We start from the raw sequence: 15,087 nt of genomic DNA on the forward strand, positions 1-15,087 counted from the left end.
TATATTTGTGGTATATAACCAATCTGGTGGGTTTTCAATAAAATATTGAATACAATTTATTTCTTTTACAGCATTTATAGGTTTATATGTATAGAAAAAAGCCCTTTCATTTTGCACCAGTTCAAGGTCAGTAAGGTTTAGGAAAAAAAAAAAAAAAGAAGAAGAAGAGGAACAAGGAGGAAAAACATTCTCACAAGTGCCACGAGGTGGCACCCTTTAAACACAATTTTCTCATTCTGGCCCACTGCTGCTGGTCAGGAAACAATTAAAGGTTTTGCCTATAATAAAATCAAAGGAAAAAGCAGCTCACGGTAGGACACTCCCAAATTTCTATTTACTTAAACTGCTACTGTAAGTAAAATTGAGTGTAAATCCACATGGAAAGAAAAACATATGAATGGTTCTGAGGATGTCCAAGTTTATTTTCTGTCCTCAAAAGACCATTTGTTAACAACTAAAATATCATCATGGTCCAAAACTCCCCCTCCCTAGATGCATTCTGAAAATGCAGCCATACTATTCCCTAGTTGTCTCCCACTGTTACACTAACAAAGAATCTGGTGTAAAACATATGGTAATACTACCGAATTCATTTTATATCCAAGGGTCCTGCTTTTGTAAAAGGTGGAGATCCACAGCAAGGTTGAGCTCCCTCTGCTCACTAGTCAGCAGGAGCCTGACTTTAAAAAACAACAAAAAACAATCTGAAGAAATAAATAAGCAGCTTGGAAATGTGCTTAGTGCGTTAGTAACATCCTCAGTCAGTAATGTATTTATCCAGATTAATTTTACAAGGGCAGTCTGTACAAGATTATCTGCTCCATAAGAGTTTTGGTTTTTTTAATAATATAAACTACAGGTGTGAGCTAACACTTCTTTTCCACAAGTAAAAATAAACCCCCTGCACTAGCAGTCATTGTGTATCTGAGAGCAGTGCTCTTGGTCTCAGACTCACAGCCTGGCATACACACAGCTCATCAGAACCTCTGATGGAACATTTGCAAAGGAGCTGACTGCTTCTCAATCCCTTGTTGTCCCTTGAAAGCAGAATAATAACCTGTGTCAAAGGACTCAAAGCCATTTACAGCCTTTTGGGATTTTAGGTGCTTGTGGCACCACTCTGTAGAGACACATGGGATGCATGGCAGGGAATCAGAATTTATTTAGCATCTCATTGGCAATATTGCACATTGTAGGAGAGCACTTCAGACACAGCCTCACTCAGAGAGCACAAGATCTCTCTGTGTACCCCAAGACTGCACAACGACTCCCAGAGCTCTATTAAGCATTTTGATACTCATTCTTCTGACAAATTTCTTCTGGAGATCTGAAGAGCAGCAATGGCTTGGCAAGCATCTCAAAGAGACTGCACACTTCCTGCACTGCTTTAACGACATCTACATCTACAGAGAAGAGGCACACACTGGAAACAGGGCAAGGGAGTCTGGGTTATGCCTAACCTCAGTATTGGCTTGCTCTCCCCTGAGGGGTAGGAAAATATCCACATTGAAATTACAATGATTTGACTCTCAAATCTGCTTTTAGCAGCTTCTGCCCTTCAACCTAGCTTTTTAAAAAGGAACATGTCATCTGGGGTATTTTCAAGCACTCCTTTTTGGCCTTTCTGTGGTTCTCCACACGCAGACACCGAAATTCCCTCATGAAGTCTTTATTTCCACTGAGCAATCCTGGTTACATTATTCACCAGCATACCAAAAAATGTAGTCACATATTAACTCCTGCTAACTTCTGAGCTTTGTCTTTTCTGCAGTGGCCCTGAGCCACACAGCTCACACTGCATCTGCTGCAGTGACAGCAGTCACCAGCAAACAGCCATCGAGTTCTAATCAAGGGAACGTGATGTTCTAGTTCTGTCTGAGAATGTTTGCTGAGAAAGTATGGCTTTGGTGGAAATACTGCTAAACCTCTGTCCATTTCTTAAAAAATTCAGGTTTCAATCTAGCCCAGCAGTGATGAAGTACAAATGTTTTGCTCTTTGTTACCTGATTCCTGGAAAATACAAGGACAGTTTTGGTAACTCTAGAAGACATAGAGACAGTTTAAAGCCATTTAATCTTTTGAGGTTGCTTCAGGTACTTTATTTCTGAGATATTTAATAACTTACAGGTCTTCCCTTTGGTCCTCGTTCTCCTCGTGGACCTTGTGAACCTGGAGGTCCCTAAAAGAAAGACCAGAAATATTAAGTCTCTTTAAAACTACCTAATGATTAATACAGCTCTTCAAATAGGAAATCCAATGCTTATTTGAAAATTAATTTCTGGGATTTTTTCTACATCATCATGAAGACAACAGCTATAATAACTAAGTATTTAATATTTCTTCTCAACTGGACATTGCCTGAAAGGAGCAAAACCATGATGCAGAGATCTACAAAATCTTAATCTCTCATGTGCTTCACAGGTTAATCCAGCAAAGGTTTTCTGAATGCTGGGTTTGAGACACCCTCCCTGCTAGTCCAGGACTGCTCTGTGCTCAGCCACGGCACAAAGCATCCTACAGCTCCTTCTGCTCCTGCTTGGTCTGTGCTGCAGAGGCATCCCCCAGCATCCACCCAGCACTAAGAGCCTCAGATGTCCATGTGCTACAATCCATTCACTCAGGCACAGGCTGACCTGACACTGGGAAAAACATCACATCATCTTCTTGTCTCCTCAAAGCCAGTAGCTCTGCAGATAGCACCCACTGAGGCATGGAAGAATCCTCCTTCACATCACCCTCCCAATACAAACCAGGCATGGCAAGAAGTGGCAGATGCCTCATCAGAGAAGCAGAAGATCAAAAAGTACTCACGGCTGGTCCCGGGCGGCCTCGTATGCCTGAAACCTAGAGCAGGGAACATAAATTAAAGTCACCACATGTCAGGGCTGCATCTGTCCTGACTGCTCTACAGAAAATCAGTTATTGAAAAGCAAATAGCAAGGCAGGACACTAAAGTATCAAGCAAGTTAAAAGTCTTTTTAGAGAAAAGTGGAAAAAAGCAGTAAATATTTCCACTGGTTATCTTTTTCTAGTCTTTTTATTAGCAATGTGAGCAAAATCTTAGAAATATCAATGCTCCTCTAAAAAAGATGAAATTAATAAGTGAATTACAATTATTTAGGCTCAAATTATTGGTTACTTAAATCTGTTTGTCTTCACAGTAGAAAGGAATAAATAGATAATGAGATTTTATTTCATCTCTTTCTGGATACTAAGTTACCAATTACACTTCTACAAAAATCTAACCATAAAAATAAAGATTTTGGCAGAAGGACTAAGAACTAAAAGGAATGTCTAATGTTACATATGTGAAACAGCATACTTAATTCTATTCCTTTCATTCCTAGGCTGTAAGGTTTTGTTGTATTTGCTTCATTACTGAAATTCTGCTTTAAAGAACCAATACATGCACTTCTAGGGTGTGCTGATGGATGAAGAAAATACTGACTTACAGGTGGCACTATTCCAGGTTCTCCTTTTTGTCCCTGTACGAAAAAGATACCAAAACATCAGATGCCAGAAAAGAAGTGCAAGTACAATTACCAGTACCATTTTCACCAATACCATCCCTGTACTGTGATAGAAGTAAGGGTTCCTTAAAAATACAATAAGACTAAATTAAAGTACCTGTGGCAAATAATCCGTATTATTTTAATGACTATGGACACTGATTAAATTAAGGCTATAAATTAACATTAACCTCTAGCTGCATTACATACTGTCTGAAAGAAGAATTAAAAAAAAATGAAACTTTTCTGTTAGAACTACTAGAAAGTGCTAGAAAATACATTGGAGCTCTGTTGCTGGATGATTTGATTCATGTGAAATACAGAGCCTAGAGCAGCATTTACATTCCATATCTTCAAGATACTAAATTAAAATACATATCATCAAATCCATGGATATAGAAATCCATCTGCAGCCTAGGGACAGGTTATGGTACAATGATATTGCATAGCTTCAGAGTGAAGGACAACAGCAATTGACATTTGACTTTTCTTTGAGCTGAATGTGTTGACAATGATTACATCAAATAACTGGGTTTAGACCTACCAGTGGTAACTGGCTTTTTAAGGAAAAAAGGAGGAGTTTGCAAAGATAAAAAATGTTCTGCCTTGCTTATGAAATAATAATAATAATAAGATGGGTACAATGCATTTACTTCCATAAACTACCTCTGCAGAGAGAGTACTCCATTTTGGTGAGTGCATGTACTTGATCACCTAAAAGTTATTTCAATTATTTCTGCAGTTGCTTACTATCTTAGAAGCCTATTTATGGGAATGTCTTTTCATTTCTTCTGTAAGAGCAGGTCTTCCCTTCATTTAATTGTACACAATGAGAGAAGCTGCCCACAGTACCATGGCTCTGGGCAAGGACACAGGATTCCAGTGCCACCTCCTGCCCACTGGGCAGCTCAGCTTCAGCACAAAAACCAGCTGCAAGCTTTAACAGTTCAGCACCTACTGACAGAATGGTCCCTGTGCCTGTGGCACTGCTAGAGGTGACACAACCAAACTACTCCAACTGGAATTCCTTTGATGTAGACAGCAGAGTTTTTCAGCCAGGGGATTCTCTATATTAAGATCAGGATTTCTGCCTGCATCCCAATGTTTTTTTCATGTGGACTGCAATCTCCTTAGCCACCAAGGAAAGCCAAGAGAAAGAACTGCATGTTTTTAACAGAGATTATGTGTATCTTTTGTGATAAGCTTCAAGGAGATGCATGGGAGTCTTTTAAGGGTAGTAATACATTTAAAAAGAATAAAGGAAATCTTACCTTTCTTCCTCTACCTATGAGAAAGGACAAAAGAAGAAAAGAGAAGAAATTAGTGATTTTGCTCTGAGAGACAGAATACAGTAAGAGTTGAGTGAAGGTGTTGCAGCTAGAGCCACCCCTGATCCTGGAGGAAGAGGGGATGGTGCATTTCCTACAGGGAGCTGGGAGAGCTCCCAGGGACACACATACTCCCTGGTTCAGGTGTGAGGAATCACAACACTGTGCAAAAATGTCCTCTAATTCTCAGCCTTTTTCCTCATTGCACAGAGTAACAAAAAACACTTTGGGAAAGCAGGGTATCTTCTCAGATTGTCAGATGCTGGTCTAATGACTGACAGAAAGGCAAGGGAAGCTTTACTACTGACTCCAACAATAACTGTTGATGGATCCACAATATATTACATGGTATTTTTCAGAAGACAGAGTTCACAGTGGGACTTTTGGCCTTTTTTGTTTTGTAGAAAGCACCTGCACTACCATGGGTGTGCATTCAGAGCCATATAGCCACACTCATGCCCACAAAAATCCTTCAGAAGAATATTATATAAATGCCTCGAATAACAATAAGGAATTTGGGATGTATCCACACTGCTTTTATATTTGCTGGGTGTACCCTGCTGGTGTTGGCTCAATGGCTCCCAAACCAGAGCAGGATGCACCATCTATTTATTAATGCTCACCACATCTTGCTCAATTACAACAGTCCCTGCTTTTGTCTTTATCTCTGCTTTGTTCAATATTAAGCTGATCAACAGCAATTATATCTCCTGAAGAAATTAATTATTATGCACTGAATGTAGCTCTAATAATTCAATACACAGTGTTATGTAGCTTTAATTTCAAGGTGAACAATTGTCTTTTAGGAAAATTGAGGGGGGATTCCTTTATCCAAGTCTCTCCAGGAAGAAAAGACTTAATCTTTAAGGTATATAATAGAAAATATGCAAATAGAGAGTCAGTAATGCTTCATGCTTCTTTTATATCTCACAAAAGGATGTTTCCACTTTGGGGAAACATTTTACATTTACTCAGTTTACATTTATTAGAGGGTCTCTGAATTGAGCATTTGAAAGAATGCACTTATTTTATACAGTTATGTATTCAATATATAGATTTTTTAATATGTTTATTATATATACTTATCTTTCAGTTTCAGATGAACCACAAAAAGAAGGCAGAAAACAACCTCCTCAAAATATCAAGACAGGTTTCAGATCAACCTTTTAGCTGTAAAGCCATTTGGACTTATATGAGTCTCAGTCCAAAGCAAACTGTTTTCAGACAGCTATGGGGCAGCCCAAGAGGGATGATAACAGCAAAATATGTACTATTTTCAGACTTAAATTTTCACCATAAAAATAGCATTAGGAACTTCTGTACCACAAGGTTCCTAGTTCTTTGGGCTGTCTCTCCTTTCAAACTAGAAAAGGCTCTTACCTATGGTGGGGTCAAAGTCCCGTGGTGTATGGGGACACACAGGACAGCACTCTCCTGGGGGCACCTGAGGGTTCTCACACTCCAGCAAGTCTTGACACTGGATTTCATCGCAAAGAATAGCTCCATTGTCACAGACACAGATTTGGCACGGTGAGGGCTTCCAAATATCCCTGTTCAGGTACATCTGTCCATTCTGAGTGCAGGCTATTTCTTCACCATCTTCTCCTGGGACAGAGAAGAGAATATACAACACATTTTCCAACCATGAAATCAAAGTAATGGGACTGGACAAGGAAAAAGCACATCTGGAGATGAGAAGCAGCATTGTATACACAGAGAAAACAACATACCAGCATAGCTCAAGCTGATGTTAAGGACTTTTAAGAGACGTGTCTTTTTTCTTTTACCACCTTACTTCTTGATCAGAAAGAAGTAAAACAGAGTCCCCAATTTCCCCACACTATCAAAGGAACTTTGCCTCATGAGTCTTTGGATGTCATTCTGCTCAGTGGGGTGTCATCTCTGCCCTGAGGAATTCCTGCCAATTCCCAGCTCTGTGCAAGTGCTGAGCACAGCACATTGCAGAGATCTGACTGGGGACAAGAACCTGTGACTTCTGTCTGGAACAGCACAGGCTGCCTGCTCCCTGCTGGCCTATGCAGCCAGATGGGACAGGGCTCAACAGACCCAGCAGCAGTTGAGGGAAAGAAAAAAGAAAAAAAACACATCCCATTTATTGGGTGAGATTTATTTATTGGTGTGGGAGAATATCAGCACTGAGAATCAATTCTTCCAAACAGGACAGCCAGCCTCTGTCCAGAGGCAGCAGCAGCACCCACTGCAGTGGTACTTGCAGCAGAGTCTCCAGCTGAGTAACAAGAGGCTCCTCACATGATTCATGTCCAGTTTTTATAATCTGGCCATGGCCCCACATGATTAACCCAACATACAAACAATATTGCCATGGATATATCTTAACTACATACAAAATACCCCTTAGATATTTTAACCATATATGAAAGACCATCCTTTGTCACCATTTATACAGGACCAGTATGGACTGACTACATGCATACATCCTCTCTATTTATTTATTCACACAATCACACTTACATTTGTACTGTTTTACCATATATAAGTTTTTGCCTTTGTTTTATTCCTACTTTGTAACCAAACACACTGGATATGTTTGGATTTTTTTTAATCATGAGGTGAGTATATCTCAGTATCTTCTTCTAAAATTAAAATATATCTGAGAAAGAGTTCAAAAAAACAAGTAATGTAGAAAGTTTTGCTAGTGTATCCAACATTTCACAGAATGCCCAGGCAGCAAGAAAGGACTTTTTCATTTTGTCCTAATGAATATTTCATCCCCTAAAGGAGCAAGCAGCTGCAAAAGAACTGTCCCCAAGCTGTCCACAGACCATGTGTCACAACTTGCAAACCAAGAAGGCCAGTGCCAAGACAGTGTCTGAGTCACACATGGCAAAGCTGTCACTCACAGTTGAAAAATTATTCTCCTGACTCCTGAGATGCTGCAGAGAAGACTGATCTTACATGGGTGGGAGCTCCATCTGACCACAGAAATCCCTCCTATCCAAAATATCTTTGAAATTGGACAATCCAGTTAAAACCACTACTGAAAGTTCCCAAACACGTCTAATCTAATTTCTAACTGATACAAGACTGGGAGTCAATTATATACACAGGACACATCTGCCTAATCAAACATCATAACCATTGTTTGTTTAAGCAAACCTGTTACTAGTGTAAAAAATAACAGCTCTAAGCACAAAGACACTTTCACTGTTCCATACATTTCTGTCCTAATTTAAACCAGATGTAAACAGAAAATTACAAAGCAATAAATATGAGCAGATTTGGAATTTCAGCTTTGTGCCTCATCTCAAGCCCAGTTACTCCATCAAAGTCAAAGCTTGAAGAAAGGGAGCAGATGTGCCATTAACTGTTGCCTGCCATCACTAACAGCTTTTTAACACAAACTCAAATTGAAATTTTCACCAGATCAGCTCCTCTTCAATTGCTTTATCACACCAACAGACTAAATGACTCGAAGAGGTGCTGCAGAAGCTCAGGAGGAAATGTTTTCAGTGTGAAGTAAAGACGTCAACCAAGTGTGCTGTACAGTCCATTTATGACACTGTGAGAATCATTTTCCAAACTGCAGATCATATTTTGGAAACCACTCTTCTCATTTCTCCCTTGTGAGCATGACATAATGCACTGTCTGACATATTTAGCCTTTTCCCCCCAGATGTCTGGCATATGGTCTATGTCTTCTTTAATGTATCACCCACAGAACTCGTTGTGCTGTTCAAAAGAGCAACAGTTTGCATAAATGAAATTTCTAAGTTATTGAGCCCAAAGTCAGCATTCTGTCATAACTTCAGATAAACCACATAGCAACTGCTTTGGCAAATCAGAGCTGAGCCAGATGGTGACTAGCTTCTGCCTGGGTCCTGCTCAGCGGCTGGAAAAGAGGCAAAGGCAGGGGGAAAAGCACATACCAACTTCTGAAAGCTACTAAGAAGTCTGCTTCCCTATCAGATTGCAGATATGATGACAATGAAAAAAAATTATTTTTTTTTTAATCCAAAACCGAAAGGAAAAAACCTACCACCTCGTAATTTTGTCAGAAAACAAAACAATACATCTTTTTATTATTCAGTGCTCCTAGGGGCTGTTTTCTGCTGTGACTGCATTACACTGAAAGAGTAACCTGGAAAGGGCAGCTGTTTCAAAGCCAGCTCATTTCACAAGAACATTCTGACATTCTATTCCCAGGCCTGAACTGCAGGCATGTTATCCAGCTACACCCAGAGCAGCAAAGGCAGCAAAGGAAATCATTCTACCATTTCCTCTCTGGCTTGGAAATTTGCAGGTTTGTTTTAATCACAGAGACCAAGTTACAAACTCTTTATAGATCACATGTTCTTTCTACCTCTACAGCTGTACCATAAGGTGCTGAGTGGCTTGAGAAGCAGCTTTGGAAATTTTTAATGAGGCAAAAGGATCTGCTACGCCATTAACCAATTCCTTTCTTACCAATAAAAAAGTACAACTCTAGTTGGTAATGGACCTGACTAAAGAACAGGATTCAAACCCACTGAATCTCAAAGCAGTCTGCAAATATAAAAGGCAAGGTAAGAGAGACACCCAATGATACATTTAAGGACTCATTCATCCATGAGTTTACACAACAACCAACCTTCAGAAAGAGGATTTCAATGCAAAGCACAGCAGGTAAAATGCAATTTTTTTTCTGCTGTATGTGTTGGAGTAGGGTTCAACTTTAAAGATGTAATTTATCAGCAGTCAAACTGTCAGTTACGGCTAATTTACCAGATCCTCAGACACAGAAACTATCAGCAGCAGCTCAGAAGTAAAATCACACCAGGCACTGCCATACCCAGTTTGGTGACACCACTGAAGCTGTACTAATTACTGGCAGGGGAGGAAGGGGACAGGGGTCCCAACATGCCATGCCAGCCACTAGATGGCTGTCACTGTCCATCAGTCATCACGAGCAAGTGTCAAAGGTCGTGCACAGACCAGGTGCGTAAGGCCTCCTCTGCTCTGGGCTGCCTGTGCTGAGCTTGTTTTCATTTCAAGGTACATCTCTCTCAAGGTTAATTCTCAAGCCAACAGCAAGAAAAGGATTTTAGAAGACAGCATATGAAATCATTTCAATTTTTCACCACATCATTTTGAAAGCAACACCTCAAAATTTACTGCTGCGTCATTTGTTGTTAAAAGTTGCTTACTTCACATTATTGTGCCTATATTGCTTTCTTTGATGCCTGGTTTTCATCTTGCATATGGAAAAAGGAAAGTAAAGCCTGGACATGGAATCAAGCAGAACAAATAGAAAGAAAGAAAGACAGACAGAAAGACAGACAGAAAGAGGGAAAATGACACCACAAAAATGTGCACCATAAAAAGTAGAAGCAGTGAACCACCACTACCTCAGCTGAGGTGATGGCAGGTATAGGAACGACAGGAATACATCTTTCAGTGACCTACTTGAAGAAAATAAATGGCCCAAGCAAAACCTGCATATATGAGTGTTTTCTGCAGACATGAACAGCATTGAGTCATAGATGAAACAACTAGGAAAAGAAAAGGATTTGGCATCAAAGCAGCTCCATTTCATCACATTTTTACTGGTCCTACCAAATGTGCTAATCAAAGGAATCTAGAGGCTGACAGACCTACAGTGGTAGAGAACACAGTCTAACAAAAGCCAAAAAGATGATGACTGGTACTGAAAGCAGTCTGCCAGTCATAGGCTTTCTTCTGCCAGGATGGGCTTCTTGATGCATAGTGTAACCAAAGTCCAATTCTTTTGCATTGTTTAACATAAAAAGACTGGAACAGAACGGGTACAGTTATTTAATGAAAAAGGGTTGGAAATAAAACTGCTTGCACAGGGGTCTTCTCATCTTCTCTTTGTCATCCTCATACTAGTTTGTGAAAAGCATAGGGAAATATAAGATTACACAGATACAGTGGTTTTAAAGTTTAAAAAGCTAGAAAATGAAAAGCTGAGTTTTGAGATATGAATTACAAAAGTTAAGCCTCCTGACTCACAAATCAGAAGTGCAGAAGTAAATCAACATGAAAGACAATACGTGCTAACAACCATTCTGCAGATGCTGTGCATGTGTACAGCTGCCAGGACAGGGACAAGAGGAGCTTGGGCTTAATAATGTTTGACTGTCAGCCTGCTGCAACAGCCATGTAGGGCTTGATCCAGATCCCATTGAATCAATGGGAAAAACCATTTACTCCTATAGGAATCATACTTTTTTTTTTCAATTTTGGTGGTTTTTACTGAGTAGTAATCAAATATTATCATTCATAATACTGATATAATTTATAATACTAATATAAATAATTACTGGGACTTGCAAATTATAATGTAAACATCAATTATTCTGAAAATCAGTTTTCAAGACTGCTGAGAAGTACAAAATATATTTTGCATTTGTTGCACAGAAACAATTCTTGTTAATAATGATTAACAGAAAGAATTTACCTAAGTACTTTACAGTTACATACATGAGGATGAACCTGGAATACTTTACTAATAAAAGACTGAATTGATGCACAATTTGTGCACATAAGCATTTAGGAAGAGAAGGGAATTCCAAGTTACTGCCCTACCTCCCTTGTAAAAAATGTGGGTAAGAACAAATCCCTTGCATTAAACTTATGGGAATGTACACAGGCACAAAGTTTAAAACACAAACCTGTAACAAACCAGATTTTATCAGAACTTTTTCTTAGGAAAAGAGGTGGGGGAGAGCTAATCCATCCTTCAGAGTTCCTGCTTAAAAAAATCCTAGGGGATCATTTGCTAAGTTGACAATTAATAAGCCTTTTTAACAGCATTCCACAGAATAAAAGGTGTTGAATTCTTTAAAGTCCAAGTGAGTTTGAATGTGACTGAGGAGCTCAACTCTCTAGTCAAGGAGCTGCAAGACTTCAGAAGTAGAAAAGTTCCAGAGTATTCTCTTAAATAATGTAGATAATTTTAAAATATGTATTTTCAGCTGGAAAATTACAGGCTCAGCTGCTTTCTCTGCAGAAACCACAAGTATCATTAAGTATGAATAAATACTGTGAAGCAGTAGGTGCAAATCAGCTCCCAAGAATACACTTAACTAATTGTTGGAATTGCTGTGACCATCAATGAAGCCTTCCTAAACCCATACACTGCATCTGGCCAGTTGCTTCTGGCTGGGAGGGAGTTCACCCTCAGATATTTACCAAATAAGAAAAAAAAAAAAAAAAAAAAAAAAAAGCTCTAAGCAGCAGTCACAAGCAGAAAGCAACAGCAGAACAATATACCCTGGCTTGGGAGAAGAAATAATGTCTCAGGTAAAGGGCTCTCTTAGTGTGACCAGGCAGATGGGGTTTGTTTCTTCCAGCAAATAAATAAATAAATCTATAAATGAATAAATAAATAAATAAATCTGTTTCTGCTCAGCATTGTGATTTCAATTTTGACTGAATGGGGGAAACTGAATAGGAAAAACTATGCTTAGGATACATTCTAAAACCTCCAAATTAATTGTAAACCAGTATCTGAAGTATGCAAGTGTTTCTACACTTACTTGGATGGAATCAATACTATCCTACAATTGGTTTGGTGGTCCCTATTTCCCCTTTTTCTCACTGGTTCATGAATTTATGTCTCCATCAGGGCAAAGAGAACTTTTGCTTGCCTTTTTATAGATGTTTCGTTTCCAACACAGAACAATCAAGAACAATGTTTTTATTACAAGATCCAACACATGCTGAATACAAAGGCAGATAATACTGGGATCCCTTCCAGTGAAAAGGCTTTCTCTCACCAGTCCCACAGCATTATCCAATGTTTATTATACTATTCAATTCCCTAAAAGCAAATCATGGTGTTGTATCTACATCTTAACCTCACAGGTCCTGAGCTGCTGAACAAGACTCAAACCTTGTTGAGTCAACACTCCAGACAAGGCAGGAAACTGTGCCGAAGCAACCTTGCTCAAAGTTTAGTCAGACTGGTCCTTTCCTTTTGGTTATCCCAGTCTTGGACGTGTCTATTTCAAAAGCACTCAGTTAAACTAACTCATTAGAGTTATCCCATCAACAAGGTTAGATGTAAATATGTTTAACTTTGTTTTTCTCTGTTTTTACTTCAGCTCACAAGTAGGTTGGCTGGACACACTGCTGGGTGCCTGCAGGAGAAGAGGGTGAAGGAGGCAGCTGAAGTGCCTGATATGCCAGCAGTGCTTATACAAGTACTCTTGGATGACTACATTGAAGCCTCCAGCATACAGTGGGAAATAAAATTACTTCCAAATGTCCAAGGCTACACAGAGACTGTCATGGGGAGGCATTCAGGGCATGCCTGAGAAAACACTTCTGCAGATTTCAGCAGTTGGAGCAAATCAGTCAAAAGGCAGCCAGTAGCAGGGTCCCTGGTATCTGCTGGAGCCTACAGGGCCACAAACGCTCTGCTTGGACTTTGTCATGCAAGGTAGTTAAAGTCAGTTCAGCTACTGCTGAGTCAGTGCAGAAAAAGCCTAAACAAAGTGCTTATCATGGGCAATTATTATGTTTATTATCTCAAAAGAGGCTTGAGGCAACAGAGATCATTCCATTTTATAAGCAAAATGTTGGAGCACATTCTTGACTACGGGATGACATTTTTAAGAGGAATCACTTCATTTGCATGAAGACAGGCTGGTCCCAGAGAAACATCAGATTCTTTTGGTGGGGAGCTCACAAACAGAACACACAGCAAACACGTTTCAGGCAGTGAAGGCAGGGCCTGGTCTTGGCACTGCTGAACGCGCACAAGCTCAGCAATGCAGGAATTGTCTTTAAAACTAAAACAAAACTAAACCTGCAAATTAGCACATTGCCCAGAATGTAAGAGGTTGAAACCTTCTGAAAACAAACACACCCCAACAGTGGAAATCCTGCCCAACTTGCTGCTACTGGAAATTTAAGCAAATGTGATCAGGACATAATGAACTGCACATAATATTTCTAAACTTAAGTCTAAAATAGCAAGATTACAGTAAAAATGTAATATTATTCTACAGTCTATTTTGGCTCCCTTTCTGGAATCCATAAATGTTTGATTTTGGTCTTTCCAAAAGGCAGACTTGGACCGCTGCAATTTAGTAAAAATAATGCATTTTGGCTGTGAAGAAAATTCTGTCAGCTACTTCCTGTGCCATTATCAGTGAGACACAATCTCCACTCGCAGCCCATTTGGAATCCTGCAATAAATCTAGGGACAATTCACAAGAAACCACCCTGGCTGTCCATTCAGCCAGAAACCTATGGCCCAAGGAACAAGCCATGCAGGGTAAGGCTGCACTGTGTCAGCCAGGTTCCGAAATAACCATCTCTTGGTGTTCCCTGCGGAATGTCACCATGATCTAGCCACCAGCTGGACTCAGAATTGCCAGCTATTACTCTGTGAACTCAGTAGTCCCACCAGTTCATCATTCACCTTGTTAGCCACCTGTTCAGTACCATACTGAGTACTTCCCCAGTTTGTCCATGGGTGCTATGGGAGATGGTGTCAGAAGCGTTGCTGAATCAAAAGTAAACAGTGGCTTCACTTGTGCACCAAGCCAATCATCTCATAGAAGGCAATGAGATTTAACCAATTCAGTGGAAAGGGGGAAATGCATTAAATAAATAGCCCCTAGCTCTGTCTGCTCTTCTCTGTACCCATCTATTCCAAATCTTACAAGTTCCACCGTTCCAGTTTCACATATGCTCTAACACGCAGAGTCTAACTGGTAAAAGAATGAACTGCAAAATAACTGGTTTGCCTTCCTTGTTTTGCAGGATTTAGTTCTTTTGAAGTCACATAAAATGCATATGGATGTATTTTTGTATTATATCTAAGAGAAACATTTGCTGCTGCCCAAACACCCTCATTCTTTGAAGCCATACACATCAAAGTTCAACAGCAACCTATCATTACACATGCCTTTTCCACAAATCTATTCTACATTGTGGCTTGCAAAATGGACTCCTGTAATCCCCTAAATGCATCCTTGCTGGCTAATATCACCCTGTTTTTCAACTAAAAATAAAGATTTGTAATTAGCAAGAAAACTCAGTTCCATAATTAAAAATCCTTGCATTCCAACAGGCTCAGCATTTCAAACTGAAGTGAAAACTACCCAGTGTTTGGGTGGAGTAGGAAGGTATTGCTGGAAAGCTGTACTCATAATATGCTGTTTGTACAGCAAAGCCATTCATTTGCTGAAATTCTGGGCCTCCATGAAAGTGAAAAAGAAGAATGGTAAGCAAAAAATCTGCAAAAATTTCAGGAA

The 15,087-nt window shown here is 39.6% G+C and overlaps 1 protein-coding gene across 2 annotated transcripts in view; it reads right to left on the reverse strand.

Annotated features, from left to right (window-relative positions):
* COL5A2 (collagen type V alpha 2 chain) overlaps positions 1–15,087 on the reverse strand; it is a 96,408-nt gene that overhangs the window by 41,757 nt on the left and 39,564 nt on the right. For both annotated transcript variants that reach the window (XM_041487604.1, XM_041487605.1), the window contains exons 2-6: positions 6,218–6,442; positions 4,781–4,794; positions 3,453–3,485; positions 2,812–2,844; positions 2,126–2,179 (exon numbers count right to left, since the gene is read on the reverse strand). In XM_041487604.1, the coding sequence (XP_041343538.1) occupies positions 2,126–2,179; positions 2,812–2,844; positions 3,453–3,485; positions 4,781–4,794; positions 6,218–6,442 (359 nt within the window). The remainder of the gene's footprint in view (positions 1–2,125; positions 2,180–2,811; positions 2,845–3,452; positions 3,486–4,780; positions 4,795–6,217; positions 6,443–15,087) is intronic.

This window comes from Pyrgilauda ruficollis, unplaced genomic scaffold (genome assembly GCF_017590135.1).
Source record: "Pyrgilauda ruficollis isolate IOZ18807 unplaced genomic scaffold, ASM1759013v1 scaffold81, whole genome shotgun sequence".
Lineage (NCBI taxonomy): Eukaryota > Metazoa > Chordata > Aves > Passeriformes > Passeridae > Pyrgilauda > Pyrgilauda ruficollis.